The sequence below is a fragment of the Diorhabda carinulata genome, chromosome 6 (assembly GCF_026250575.1).
Source record: "Diorhabda carinulata isolate Delta chromosome 6, icDioCari1.1, whole genome shotgun sequence".
Taxonomy (NCBI): Eukaryota; Metazoa; Arthropoda; class Insecta; order Coleoptera; family Chrysomelidae; genus Diorhabda; species Diorhabda carinulata.
The window spans coordinates 17,502,366-17,519,071 of record NC_079465.1 but is presented as its reverse complement, the minus strand read 5'-3'; the positions used below and the strand labels follow the sequence as shown (position 1 = coordinate 17,519,071).

The window sequence follows — 16,706 nt, the reverse complement described above, 5'->3', positions numbered from 1 at the left end:
CGTTGAAAAAAAATTTACGACCTTTTAAACTTTTTTTCAGTTGAGAAAGAGATCTAGTAATTCAAACCGTAAATCACGAATTTTATGCATGGCAATATGAGATTGGTGAGCAGGGGCGTTGTCCTGCAGAAACAAAACACCTTTTGATAGCTCTCCGTATCTTTTCTCTTTGATTTTTACCCGTAGAGTGGTCACTAATGTCGAATAGTAATATACAGTTATTGTTCTACCCTTATCCAAAAAATCAATCAATGATTACTCCATAACAATTCCAAAAAAGTGAAGCAAGAACTTTTCCAGCAGATTTTTGGACACGAAACTTCTTAGATCTTGGAGAACTAGAGTGTCGCCATTCCATCGATTGTTGCTTTGTTTCTGGATCGTAGAAATGTACCCAAGTCTCATCCATAGTAACAATTCGGTTTAACAAGTCTACATCGTTTTCAAATCGAGCACAGATCGTACGCGATGCTTCTACCCTTGCATGCTTTTGGTCAACATTCAAACATTTGAGGATCTATTTTGCAGCACCATTACAGAATAATGAAGAAACAAAAAAAAATTAATGATAACGAGTTCAGGGTATTTCATCAAAGACGGCGTCTTCACCAAATTTCAGAATTTCATTATTTCCAAGCAGGACTGGCTCCAAGGAGGAGATGAGTTCTATTAATACCCAAAACTAAATTCATTGTCCATTAAATCAACGCTGTTACCATCTAATATATTTGCACAAACACAATATTATTTTAAGAAATTTTGAATGTCTATTTCAACTAGTATGCCTCCTACTTTCGTAAGCTTTGTGAAAACCAATTTGTATTCTTGAAATATGGATCTTGAACAATGATTACAAGTGGTATGAGCGAATGTGTCTGTTAGGAATATGAGAAATGACCTAGATATTCTTCGGCCCCTTACACAGAAGAAAATGTGCAAAAATGGATAAAATGATAAACTTGTCTTTGGCCAACAGACCCATCCTACATTGTGCTGAACTGCCTCCGGATCAATTATAGAGTCAGAAAAGTGGTTTTTAAGAGGACTGTACTAATTAACACAGAGTGATCTAAACTATTTGAAACGTGATTTGATTCTGTCTAAAAAACAGGCTGACCTTTTGGGGTTTACATTGAACGAGTGAAATCTACTTTCTTCTAATCTCGTACTTGAATACGGATGGGGCTTCGAATTTTTTCACTAAGTAAACCCCAAATATTTTTCAGTTTTCTATCTATCTCAGAGACGGGATTTTGAGACACTCTGTCTAAAAGAGGAAAGCGTAAATAACAGGGGTTAACGTGATTGTAGTTACGGTACTGTCCCCATTTTTTTGTATCAACACACATCTGACACACATGGAATGCGAGGGTGTGAACCAGAAGTTTACCGAAGCATGAAATCCGATTTCGGGTCATTATAGTCACTGAACTTACTCACAGTAACGAAACAACCATATTAGTATTATTACTTTTGACGATTTTGAATTTCCCTGTGTTTTGTGGGATAAATCTGCCGTCTTTAGAATTTCATGGGTCGAGTGACACGATTTTGTACCTCATATAGACCGAGGTTAATTCATCCGCAGAACACACGTGTTGGTGTGAAGGGTATAAAATAGGTCAGTTTCTACAGAAGGAGAAATATTTTTATTCTTCGAGATTTTATGTAGATCTACTGGTCACAATTTTGAATTTTATGTTCATTTTCCACAAAATACTTTTGAAATGCCTTTTGATGGTTGCAGGTGCTTTTATAGAAACAATTTCTTAAGATTCTTTACGATTTTTTGATTTCTGTAGCTGCAAATAATGTTTGAAGAAAAATAATTTGAAAAATGAAAAGGGAAGCAATAATTAATGCTGATTTACTCAGTCATACAACAAATTTTTGTAGAGTTTTCTTCCTATATTTCATGAAATGATAATTGTGGTTATTAAGAAATTATGAAAAATTAGAAGAATGATAATTACTGTAGTGTCTATAATTAACAGAAGAATTAACAGATCACCAGCAAAATAAAGATATGCAAGACAAGAAGCATATTGAATAAGGAAAAAATGTAAAAGCCGAAAATTAGAAACTACAAAGTTATGACAAAAAAAAAATAGAAACGGAACTGAAATAATTAAACTTACTGTTACCAACTCATCTCCGTCCTAGAGCCGGTCCTGCTTATATATAGTACAATTCTAAAATCTTATGAAATACCTGGTATTCGTTTGATCTTTGTTTTTATAGCAAGCGGTTTACTTACATTGTTTCTTTTAAATAATACCTAGGAAGATCTATTTATTTATTTGTTTTACTTCTTTATTTTTTTAGATCTTTGGAGAATTATTTTGGGATTGTAAGAAGTATATATAGGGTAGTATAGTTCAGCTTATGATAAATAGTCATAGTGAACAGAACGAATTAGCAAAGTAATCGAAGAACTTAAATAAATTACTCAAGCTAGTTAAGTGAAAGTGATGAGTGAATCATTATAAGTTAGTTACGTGTGAAGTATTTAAATAATTAAGAAGAATGAGATTTCCTGCTGTTAATATTATTAGCAAATCGAATGGATGTCACAAGAAATTTGAATTTCTCATAATTGATAACTACCATGAACTACCGATCCCTCGTTAGTACTCCAGTTAAATAGAGCAATCCGATAAACTTCTTGAATTCATCTACCTCCGTAGGATTTGCGTCTCTAACTCTTAGAAAGCGGTTAGGAAGATAGATGCAGACTCTCTATATGTTGTGCAACACAGAAACTTGGTATATCAAAACAAACTCATTTCACACATTAAATGCGCCCGACGGAAAATTAAGAGGGTTGTACGAGAAGTTTCCGACCTTTCAGCTTAGTTTAGCGATGCTCTTTTTTATTCCTTTCAAAAGAAAGCTGCCATCATTCCTCTCAGAATAGACATTTTCCTGTGCCATAACGTATTAGTCAGATTGAAATCTTTCCCTGTAAGTGAAATCTGGTGATTACTATTGACACTTAGTGGTCAACCAATTCGAAGTGCAATTCGTGATATTATCCATGACTATCACCGAATTTTTGAGAAAGTGCATTATCCTGATAAAAAAAATTCATTTTCTTTATACGTAGTCTCTCTTTTGCAATTGTTCCCTTTATCATATAAAGAAATGGTGAGTTATATGCTACTTTTATTATTTTACCTTTTTAATGACACAATCCCATGACTATCCCAAACACGTGTCATCAGTTTTATTGCCAATGAATCCAGCTTCACATTTTTCAGAGTAGTTCGTCCTCTACAATCCACTTTCTTAACTTTCATTTTAGAAGTGTAGTTGATGAATCCAAATTATGGATCGATGCAAAAAATCCGACTCATTTTGCTTAAACTGCGTCAATAAGGACTGCGCAATGTTCATTCGAATACGTTTTTCTTCAAAAGTAAGCAAACGCAACACTCAATGAATGAATAAATTTTCAGTCAGTATATAACAAGTGAATTTTTTTGACACCTTCTAACCTTTTTAATACTATTTGGAGAAATTTTTAAATGTTCTTGGCTGCCCCGAACGCACATCATCAGTTAAGCTTTGGAGTTGCCCAAATCTTCATTTTGAGATCGGAAACTTTTCAAACAACCATCATATATATAAATTTTATGAACAACGCAATCTTTCTATTTCGATAATTTGGCGTTGGAATATAATAATCAAAAATTAATATATCGAATACAAATTGTAATGTTCAAATGATGAATACGGCTATTAATTGAAGCCAGACACTCGTTGAGATAAATTCGTTAAAATATGAAACGTTCTCATTAAATTGAGCTACCTTCGATCAGAAAACCGCAACCCTCATATAATTCGCCCAATACCATGGAAACAAACCTTGTTATAGAACCGAGCTACTCGGCCAATCAAAATGAACGTAGTGTTAATTGATTGTGTGGTTTCTAATTAAATCTTTGTTGATGATATATCCATAGGGTTGCCGAATGTAGAGGGGTTTTTTCTTTCCACTAAGTGTACTTAAACCCTTACTGAGTCTCCGATATATTTATCATTTTCGTAACCTACAAAATATACAAAGTGTTTCAAAAAAGTTTCTAGAAGAGATAGAAAAAAAATAATCAATGCATATATAGACACTTTTCACGATTTTCCAAAAAAAGCTGATATATTGCATAAATATGTTTTTGTCTGACTCTCATAGAGGGCGCTAGTTACAATACCGTACCAAGTAATATTGAGCATAACTTTTTGAATATTAGTAGATTTATTAGGCAAAAAAAAATCCAATTCACATAATGCTCACTAATTAATTGATTTATCAAGCAAAACATTTATTTTTCACCAAAAAAGTATTCCTGAGAAAACTCGATAGATACTGTGTACCGTTTTCGGAATATTTTAATTTAAAAATTATGAAGTAATAATATGCTGGGATAAAGTATAAATAAAATTTTTAATTATACCGGTTAACAAATTTTCACTTTTCTTACGACATCAAACATATGCTTTCGTAGAAACATCATCTACATCTAAAGATATTTTTGCTTAATATAGAATGGATACTTATGATTTTTGTCGTGAATATTTGGCTCCTGGAAAAATTTTCAAGTCTCCAACAATTTGCTTGCTTTTCTGGACTCCATTTCCATCCTGATTGAACCTCTCGCCATGTTCGTTACTTACAGCAATCAATTTCGTCGGAAATAAATCCAAATTAATGTCTAGTATATGTGTTTATAAAGACCTATCACACCTCAAGAATTTATAAGATATTATAAGTTCATTTATTAAGTTTTTATAATTTTATGGTTTAGGATGGGTTAAAAAATTGGACAACGTATACAAAATATTTCCAGGTGGGTTTTTCCTGGTCACTTAGTTTCCATTCGCAGCCTTTATCATTTATTAGTTGCCCTATTAGTAAACCTACTACATTATCTTTTAAATTTTTGCCTCGCTGAATTTGGGGAAATTATCTTCTAGATTTGCCAATTCATAAAAATTTTTAGTAGACATAGCTTTGTGTGCAATGATGGTCAGAAAATGCCATCAATGTTTAGTAATGTATCATGTAAATCTGTCCACACTGTCCATTTATAAATGAAACTGCAAAGTGCGATGCCTTTGAAATCGCCACAAATTGCCCTTTCATTGTTTTCTCATATCTGATATTTTTCTGGTAAATGTCATATCAGAACTATGAGCAGACGGCACTGAAGGAAGTTTCTTCCTATAATGTAGAAACACTACTTTTGAGCATTTACCAATGACATTGATCATATTCAAAATTCGATAAATTCATCAAAGCAGGAACATTATCGCCGTATACTTAATCATCTGCTAGAGAAAAGTTTGATCATCACGATGTCGAAAATAAGAAATTTTTGTATTATAAGAAAGTAGATTTCAGTCATTCAATGTAAACCCCAAAAGGTCAGCCTGTTTTTTAGACATAATCAAATCACGTTTTAAATAGTTTAGATCACTTTGTGCTAATAAGTACAGTCGTCTTAAAAACCACGTTTCTAACTTTGATCCGGAGGCAGTTCAGCACAATATAGGATGGGTCTGATGGCCAAAACATGTTTCAACACTTGATAGTGTGTTTGGACTTGGTTGTGATCTTTTATTTCATGATAAGTGAATATGACAATTTCTAGATTTGGCGTCATCTCTATTACCATGGTTTTGTCTTTTTGTGAAATTATTTTCTAAAATGAAATCAATAGCTTCTTCTAGAAGGTGTGGTTGTCAGCTACTTAGCAATTTTCTTGTAGGTCGTGTTGGGCTTCTTCCAGCACTTCAACTAAATCTCTTTTCTTGCGAGTCCCTATACATGCTAAGTATACCATCAAGAGATAATTCGCTTTGTTTCTTTATATAAATTGCAGCTTCTTTCCTTTTTAATCGCTCAGATTTTAAGTAAAAATCAATTCTAGGAGTAACAGGAGTGAATATTTTATTAGATTCAGAACGTTTGAAATTTATATAGGAATTCAATTATTCTCTGTGAGTGGCTCTAATCATTTCTATTTTCGTCATGCCACATACTCAATGAAGAGATCAATATATTTGAATCTGTAGAAACCTAGAAAATAATCAAAATCTCCAAAAACGCAAAATAAGTTGTATGTGTTTCGTTGTAGAATTTGCTAAAATGTTAGCCCAAGTAAATTTTGTGAAAATACTAATTATCCAACTATCAGTACATCTTTTAACTATAATATCAAAGTTCGCGCAAATTAGGTCGTTGTACATGTCTAAACTTTGCCCAATTGGAATTTATTCTAGAATTAACTTACTATTTGCATGATTTCACGTTTGGAAAGTCAGATAATAATTCTCAGTTAGTTACTTTTTGTTTAGAGTTAGTTAGTATTTTATTTGTAAAATCGCAAAACTCGATTGAACTGGATATCAAAATATTGAGGCTATCGATATGAACTTGATAAAAATTGAAGATAACAGAGTTTTACACTGAAATTTTTATGTTTTCAAATCCTTCCTCTCAATTATCTTATAGTCTCAAGTCAGTACACTCAGTCCAGCGATGCTCTAATCTTTTAAACCCTTGTAAAAAATAGTTACAGTCTCTCTCCTCAAAATAACTATATATATATATATATATATATATATATATATATATATATATATATATATATATATATATATATATATAAAAATAACGTATGTTTTATTAAAATTTTACTCCTGCAAGTTGAACTTTGAGGTTATGAAACAAGAGGCCAGATCTGGTGAATACGGAGTATGGTGCCTTGTCCTGATGGAAAAACATGCTTCCTAACAGCTACATACTAATTTTTTTCAATTTATAGAAAAATAAACCACGATTATTAAACAGAAATTTAGCGTCAAAAATCTCTCAAACGCATGCGCAAATATATTTTTTTCATACTGTACTCTAAAGTCAACTTCACAATATAAAAAAAAAATATATTACGATATACGTCAGTGAAGTTATTATTACGGTATTCGATTAGATATTCTTGACGCTTCGTCCCTAAACATCTGTCTCATAACCATACTAAATCACTTCCCGTACTTATAACGTAAATAACTATTCAAATTATATTAATACCATCTTGACGTTTAGGCTAGAAACTTTCCCAATACCCTCGTAATATAAAACTCGTTAAAAATGCTAATAAATATGTTGCAGATCCAATTGAACTGCACACCAAATTTACGAGGATGTAATGTAACAAGGAAAAGCATAGGATTTCAGGAGAATTAGATATTTTCTGTACTATTGAATCCGTTCGGCGACTTCTTGGCGACGCGACGCTACATTTGAGGCTCTGATGAGCATTTAGACGTCACGGCCTGTTTATTCACAGGAATATTTCGTTCGTAAAGTGGATTAACTAATCAACGTATGAATGTATACAGGGTTCTAATGCAAAAAAGTATCGGTATTTTTCAATTAAAGGCATAATTACGTGGGGAATGAATTTATATGTTTAAGTAACTCACTGTATAAATCCCAGAATCTGTAGAATTAAATAAGTGACACGTTTTATTTTTGTTTTAGGAGCGGTGGGTGGTGATGGTGATGATGGAGACGACAAAGAAAAGGAGGAAGAGGCCGAAAGGGAGCGGCTGGAAGCTATCCGTGAAGCAGAAGAAAGAAGGAAGGAAAAACACAGAAAAATGGAAGAAGAAAGGGAAAAGATGAGACAAGAAATCAGGGATAAGGTACGTCACGTAAAACCTGATTGTTGTATTTCAATTATATTTCCTGCGAGGTGGACAATCCAAACAACAAGCTTTTGTAGACGTGGTTTTCTTGTTTTCTTCATGTTCGCATTTATTAGAGATTTATTCTATATTTCAACTTTTCTGAAGCGAAATTCATTAATGGAACATAATGAGGTTCAAAAATCAAGAAAATCGGCACCAAAATATTCTGAGAAAAGAAAATTAAAACTTAGAAGAATCAGTGACTACGAGTTTTCCCCACTTAAGGTGTGGAAATCATTTTCACTTTTTACGGGAGTGAAACAGCAAATAATGAGAGTTATTATTATCAGAGAGACAGGGAAGTAAATTCAAACGTGTATTTCAAAAGTCACAAAAAGTTCAACTCGAAAATGTTGGTATGGTTGGAGATATATTTCTCGTAGTTGATCTTCAGCCTACATGTGTCCTCCTGAAAATTCTGTAACCAAAATATATGAATAAGTTAGTTGTTTTTAGATTAATGTAGCTCATAAAAAAGCATCCTAAAGGAAATATTGTGTTGTGGCCAGAAATGGCTCATTATGCAAAGGACGTTGTAGGAACTTTTGCAGATTAAGTTGAAATGTTTGGAACCTTTTGGTGGTATTCATATTGAACACATTGTTTGCACTACCACTACACCAACACTCACAACTACACTATCTAATGCTAGTTTCGATAACCAAGTTATCATCTTCAAATTTTCCCTTCTCTCGCGAAATTAATTCCAGCAGAAAAACCTCCCTGGCGGAAATCTTCAATTTCATTCCTTAACTACTAAACTACAGAGTGGGCTATAAGGATTTGACTTTTTGTATTTTTATTACAATTATTCCAATTCATAATTAGATACATTTTTTAACTGCCAGCGTGATTGGCAACACTCGATTCGTCCATATTTCAAATGAACTACGTACTCTTTAAACCGGACATTAACAGATCTCTCAGTCTGTCGAATATCATATTTTGCAAATTTGGTATTTATGATATGTTCCCATGGAACATTATTCAGTATTGGTCCCATTTCTTTTTCTTTTCTTTTCATATTTTTAAATCTAAGATTTGTACGACTAATCCAGGCGTTATGCCCACTCCATTGAATCATAATGCGTAGGCAGGATTTCCCTAATTATACAAACAGAGCGTGTTTGCTGGTAATTTATTTACTAACATTGCTCAGACGATGTTGGTAAAATAAAGCGGGACCATGCCGGTGAAATATACGCATACCGAGCCTCGACCAGTCGCAAGCGTGATTACTCTTCGCTGTTTCCGGTTCCTCCGCATATTCTTGGTTATATTTTATATATAAAAAAAAAAGATTTTGAAAACCTGAAGGATTTAATTCATGCAGCGATTTTAATGAGAAAATTCAAGGAGATTGGTTGGAAAAATATTTTATGGAAGTAAAAACTGTCAAAGCATTAATCATTATGATAAATTTTTTGATGTAGGTAGCAGATTATGTCTATTGATCGATTGAAAAATTACCAAAAAGCTGTCGAGTATTTTCGATTACCAATTTATTTGAAAGAGAGTTTTCATGACATTGGAACATATCAATGGTAGTAACTGTTATTTGTATAATAAAAATTTATTCTAATCCTCCATTAAATTTGGAATAAAAGTTGAAGTAACCCAAACACGTTTTATTATTGACATCCAGCAAACAGTCAACACCATGCGAATTGGTCAGTATAGAAGATTTGTTGAAAGCTATTTCGTGTAGACGGAACTAATACATTATTTATTACCACGGATCGGTTAGTTTTATTGATAGAATTCAAAGCCTTCCATCGAGAGTGAATTAGAAAACACAGTAAACAAAACTGATACCCACAGAATATGTGATAATTAATAACAAAATTCCAGGTTATCTCCAATAATGATTCCATATCAGAATGAAATATGAGGATATTTAATATCATTTTATACTTATCTACGATGGTTACTACTTAAATTTTGATATTGAAAATAAAGAATTTGTTTTAGTTAAATGGGTGATTTTATAACGACTGGAAATAGGTCATATCAGCATTTAAATTTTTTGTTTTATTTTAAAATGGGCGCAAATCCAAAAGAGTTTTTATAAGGCGTAATTCCATTTCCTCTATGGATTCTGTTGTTTGATTTCTGGACTCATTACAAGGGTAAAAGCTATTATTTATCACCCGATCTAAATATTAGAATGATGTGGCGATTGTACATGCAAAAACATCCTGACTTTAGGTATATAGTAAGCAAATTATTTTATTGGCAATATTATAGAGACAATTTCAATTATCGATTTGGTCGCTTACAAGTTGATGTATGTAGTAAATGTGAAAATTAAGAGTCCTACTTTAAATAATGTAGCTAAACGAGCGGCAGTTGCAGAGCTTATGGTACATGAATCAATAAGTAAAAAGTTTTGTTCAGCACTGCAGCACGAACAGTCACAAGAAGGTAAAGACGAAAAACATATTTTGTCGTTAGCATTCGATCACATGAAAACTATATCTACTATATCCTACAATTTTCGTTCAGAAATTATACTACATGAGACAGTTGTCAGTTAATCTTAAGAGTAACAATACATTATTCTTGTACCACGAAGGTGTAGCACGAAAAAGTCCTAATGAGGTTTGCTCTTTTCCAGTACCAAGCCAATACACTAAGTTTCGTCTGTTCAGTGGTAACTGTTCAGGCCAAACTGAATACACTGTTCACACAACCACGAAACCAACACTTAGAATTAGACGTTTCGATAACCAAGTTATCGTCTTCAGAGACTGGAGGTAAACTAAAATCTAAAAACGCGCGTTAGACTGTGTAATTGTGAGTGTTGGTGTAGCGGTTGTGTAAACAGTCTTCAGTCTCGTCGAAACGTGCGTCAGACAGTGTAATTGTGAGTGTTGGTGTAGTGGTGGTGTAAACAGTGTAATCAGTAATAAACTGTTTCAGAAATTCCAACTTTGTTTAAGCCAAAACAAAAACCAAACGATGTCAAGGCTCTGGTTATACCTGATAGATTCAGGTCGTTTCCAGAAGGTCACTCAGTATTTCCCTGTTCGCGGCCACAGTTTCTTCCCGTGTGACAGGGATTTCGGAAAAATATCTAAGGCTCTAAAAAAATGTAACCACAATTTTGATGTTCATAAAATAACTAATATAATTTTGCAAAACTCATCACGGTTTAATAAGTTAACTGTTCTTGAGGTTACATCATCTGACTTAGTTCTAGAGTTCAAGAAATGGAAAAATATCACAAGAAGCAAAAGGAAAAATCACAGATAAGAAAGATAAAATGTACTTTCAGATTAGTAATCTCTTTATGTTCGTTTTTGAATTTAAGTTGAAAGGATGTGTTAAAGACTATCCTACAATAAATGGTATTATTCATCACGACTTTTTACTAGCTAAGACAAAAACAGATACTCTCTCCCCACCTTTGGTTAAAATTTACCAAGGTCGAGTGCTAATAAAAACTGCAAAGATGGAAGATATTAAAACGCTAACGCTGCTATTTTTTATTTTTTACGAAAGAAAAATAGGAACTTTGTTTGTCTTTAACTTTGACTTAAAGAAGATTAAGGGCTGAAAATATACAATCAATTTTAATTTGACTCATCTCACAGACTGTAGTTTGTATAAATTCACCATTTCAATTTTATTTCCTTGCCAAAGTTACTGAAAACAAGTGATGGAATAATTACATTGAATTATTCAATTAAACACTCATTATATTATCTATTTATTACACTAGTATATATATATATATATATTTAGACTTTATGTTTACATATACCCCGAAACAAATTATTTTATTAGACGACGCTATCTGGAAGTTGTTCGTAATGTATTCATTCACATACCGAAAGTTGCGTTTTGAGTGTTCCATGTAGTGAAAGTGACAGTTCCGTACTGCAAAACACTTCTGGCGCTCTGAAGTAGACAACTTTAACTTCCTTAAATGTGACTCTAGCCACTTCAATGTTGACAGTTGACAGTTTCACTTCGATGATTTTGCATAACTTTCTTCTACCACAAATACGAATCAATGAACAAATTCTATCAAAGACACAAACATATCTACAAATTGTATCGAAATTACAAACATTTTAAATGAGATTTTATCAACATCTAGTAGAGATATACATATTCCATCTGCATCCAATCCAAATATATTAATAATTTTCCTGGAGTTACAATCAACATACTTTTTGCAAATAATCAATAAATTAATATTGATATTGCAAATATCATTAAGTACATTATATTGTTGAATAAATAAGTTTATAAGTCTCTATTATTTATTTTCTTTCCTCAGTGTAATTGAAAAAGTTTTGGATGCGTGTTGTGTACGCCACGATTGAAATACTGTGTTGGACACGTCTGTTGCTCTTTCATTACTTTCAGTTCTTGGGATACAAATAACTATTTCCTTCAACCTGAAAGTGTAAAATACTCTAACACGTCACATTTTCCTGTAGGTTTTTTGTTATGTGGGTAACCAGTTTGAATTTTCAAAGGGAAAAAGATCGAATATTGACCCGTTAAAACTTTCCTTAAGATTTCCTATTGCAAATTAAGGTTTTTTTTTATTAAAATTTTCTTACAGTGTATTTATTATCATTCTCAGCAGTCTCAATACGAATAACTCGACCAAAGTAAAGGCAGCAGACACTTATACGGAAGAGATACCAACAACAGGAGGCATCAGGTAAGGCGACAGCCTCAGTCCATTTCTGTTGTTCAAATTCTTGATGGTCAAAATTATAGAGGAACTATTATCACTAAATATCATCACCAAATCATAACCTTTACTAAAGAGCCCGTGCAATATAAAATGGTAGTTCAGGACAAAATCATCGAACAAGTCTCACAAATTAAATACCTGGTTATGAACCTGTCGAGTTATCACGACCCAGTGGAGGACCTAAGAAGACAGATCAACAAATGAAAGCAAAGTTAGGTTAGGTTGTAGTTGTTAGGACTTGTAGCAAGCCAATTATGACATACGGAATAGAAACCAGAGAGGAAACCAAAAAAACGAAAAGCATGCTTAAGGTAGTCGAAACGCTCAGGACTAGAGTGGGAAAAACAAGAGTAAATAGAATCAGGAACACTGATATCAGGAAACAATGTGGAGTGCAAGATATTGTAAGATGGGAGAGACAAAGAAAATGATACTGGTACGCCCACGTGAGAAGAATGGAAGAGAATAGACTGCCACGCATCGCACTTGAAGGGAAACCAATATGGAAAAGAGAACCCTGACGACCACCTAAGATATGGATGGACAGCTGGCAGTCCACCGCTAAGGAACTGATACAGAGGAACCTTCAAAACTAATATATCATGATATCTTAAAATTGGATAAGAAGAAGAAGAAGAAGTTCTTTTCTGTAACCTAAATTAGTACATGAGACTAAGATAACCAATCTAGTCTATTTAGAAGGATCAGATATCCTTCTTCATTCAGCACAGTTTTTTTCGTTCACTGACACTTACACACTCAACCAAAAGGTTTCTTTCTTTCGAGTTTTCTTATTAAATCATTGTTGTCAGGAATGTCCAGGAGCTAAATGTACCAAGGAGCGTTAACTCCATCACCTAATACTTAGTTCTGAAATCTCTATATTATAAGTAAAATATTTTGACTGACGCATCTCCAAAGCTGAATACCATATGTCCATATCAGTTTCAAGATTTGATTTTATATAACATTATTTTATTGTATAATGATAGAGTAGAATTCCTTCCAAGTACCCAATTCACTTTTCTAAACTTGATGTTAAGCTCTGTGTTTATTTTTGACATAGAATTCCAGCGTAGTTTCGAATCCAAAGTAATGCCCAAATTTTTTGTAGAGTTGCATACGGACTTTTTATAACAACAAGTATACAGTTTGCCATATATCAATTCGAAAATTTGAGGTATTATGGTCATCACATTGTAAAATTATTTACAATCTTACAAGATGTTCCAGATTGCTCTGCCATATCAAAATTACATTTTTTCAAATGAAACACTCTATATTTTATTACATATTAGGAATAAACTTGACTTTTTCTTTTACAATAATATAGGGTGAGGAGTTTTACGGGGTATTTAAGAAGTTATAACTAATTTTCCATATCTGCATCTCAGGAGTATCAGTTACTAATTCTGAAAACTTTTTGGCAGTAGTAAATCCATTTTATATTTCAGTGTTTGATACCAAACTTTGTCCAAAGCTTGAATTACGTCAAGAAAAACAGTAGAGTTCACGTTTTTCTCTTCTAGCGATTTCTCAATAATATTAGTTATCTTGTGAACTTGATCTATAGTCGATTTTGTTTGTAAATTCATATACAATACAAAAAAAAATCAAGTATGTATTGTAAATGCTGATGTTCCATCTGTGACTAATTTTTATATTCGAAAAATCTATTCGTGCGATAAAAAACAGGGTATTCCATTCCGAAGCACAAGGAAAGTGGAAGGTTAAGTTCTTGTACACCCAATTATTCTAACTGAGAGTTGATTTATCTACTATTTTTATATAAACCTTATATAGAAGGCATTAAAACAAAATGAAAAATTCTGATCTCGTATAGTAAACAAAAGTTTTCATTTAAAAAAAGATATATTTAGTTTGTAACAAAGTTATGCAACACTCGGTTTAAATGATTAAGGTGATTTCAAAATATGTATCTTGAAAACAGCTACGATTTTCCAGAATAACATTTCTTGATACCAAAATAATATACACATACCAAACTTTGTTGAATTTGAATTTCTGTACCCATCACTCATCATATTTTTTGAAATACCGATTGTAATTCAATAAAAGTTTTTACAATTCCTTATGAAAAGTGTGGGGAATACATGAAATGAATCCGACGAAAAAACATTTTAGTTCATTAGAATGTGTTTCCCCTATTGAAAAAACATAAATTCAGGAATAATTTCATAAGAATATAGAGGTTGTCCCACGGCGAGTTAAAACTATCTGTATATATGGCAAAATACATATAGTAAAATCATGAATATTTCTACGTAACTATTATTGATTAGTAAATACAATTTGATTTGATTTTTTTTACTGACCTTGACACGATAAAGAAGAATACTTTTTTATTTCTTGGTGCTTGTATCAACGGGTCAAAATAAAATTTAGACCACACCTGCATCTCTAAAAATTTACAGAAAACATTTAATATCTGGATAACGGTAAGGTTTAGGTATAGGAAAGTATGTATAAATTCGCATCATTTTTTACCCCTGGATGCATTAAAATAGAAAAAAACGGCTAGTTCTATTTAAAAAAATTAAGAAATTTGATATTAATGACGATAAAGTTTGAACACTTTTTATACACACCCTGTATAAAATGAAAAATTTTTCAACATAGATTCAAATACGTCTGATCTTGCTAAAAGCAGCCAAATAGAAACCATTTACATATATTCAAGGGTATTCTCGTAAAAAAATAATTTATAAGGGTCTGCAATGGTCAAATTTTTTACAAAAAAATGAATAACTCTAAAAGTATGAATTTTTCGAAAAAAAGTTTTTTGACAAAAGAATACTGAAATTTCACGTATATTTCAAAAATTTATTAATATAAAGGGTGTTCCATTTAAAATAACAAAGTTACAGTCAACTTCCGGTAGAGCCGGAAGTCAGCTATCTTTGAAAATATTTTAGTTCAAAAGATCGTATCCGAAAACACAAATGAAAAATTTTTTATGATTCTACTATAAGTATTTTGTCATATACAGATAGTTTAAACTCGTCGTGGGACACCCTGTATATTCTTATGAAATTATTCCTGTATTTATTATTCTATTAAACTAAAATGTATTTTCGTAAGATTCATCTCATGTATTCCTCACACTTTTCATATAAAATTGCGAAAACTTTTATTACATTACAATCGGTATTTCACGAAATATGATGAGTGATGGGTATGGAAATCTAAATTCAACAAAGTTTGGTATGTGTATGTTGTTTTGTTATCAAGAAATGTTATTCAGGAAAATTGTAGATAGTTTTAACTCGTCGTGGAACACCCTGTATATTACGATGAAAAAATAGAACATTTTCTATTTTGATTTTATTCTTATTTTGATGTTCATGTTCTAGATGATCTATTGATTAATATTAATACGCAAATTGTCAGTGTCAATATCATATTTTGATAAAGACTTAAAGAAAAGTCGAAACGTCAAATTTTATCTTTCTTCCAAAAATGATTAAAAAAACTGATTCTAAAGCAGAAGAGACCTAAAATCAAGAACATTTAGATGCATGAATATATTACTTAGCTTGGTATACGCAAAACATCAGAAATAATTTATGCTGCGTCTGTTTTTGTGAAAGATAATATTTCATTTATATTACAAAAATAATAACATGATATTTTCATGTAATATTAACAATGATGGTTGTATCATATATCATGATTTTATTTTTTCATTCTTCTGAATGTAAGAAAACCAAACTTTCCACCTCACATACCTAACATACCCTGTTAGTTTAAATGAAATTTTCTAATACATTTCTCACTCACTTCAAATCAAGATTGACTTGAAACTCCACATACTTTCTCGCTCTTGATGATGACAAAATAGACAGTGGGTTTTATGTACGAGGATATATCGAAAAATTCTTAGTCTACTATAGAGCCAAAGAAAATTTGAATGTCAAAATATTTTATTACTCAACATATTCTCCTCTTGATTGCAACCTGCAACGTCTCTAGACCTTTAAAAAAAAAGTTTTTCTTGCTTTGCAAACCAGACCTCCACAGTTTTTATTACCTCCTCGTTAGAAGAAAATGTACGACCTTTTAAATTGTTTTTCAGTTGAGGAAAGAGATGATAGTCGGACGGAGCCAAATCTGATGAAAAAGGGGGGTGTTCTAGTAATTTAAACTCAAATCACGAATTTTTTGCATGACATGAGATTTTTGTGCAGGGGCGTTGTCCCGCAAAAACAAAACACCT

The 16,706-nt window shown here is 32.1% G+C and overlaps 1 protein-coding gene across 8 annotated transcripts in view; it reads left to right on the top strand.

Moving 5' to 3' along the window:
- Positions 1 to 16,706, top strand: part of LOC130895714 (complexin) — a 552,249-nt gene that overhangs the window by 482,617 nt on the left and 52,926 nt on the right. For all 8 annotated transcript variants that reach the window (XM_057803198.1, XM_057803197.1, XM_057803194.1 and 5 more), the window contains one exon: positions 7,544 to 7,707. In XM_057803198.1, the coding sequence (XP_057659181.1) occupies positions 7,544 to 7,707 (164 nt within the window). The remainder of the gene's footprint in view (positions 1 to 7,543; positions 7,708 to 16,706) is intronic.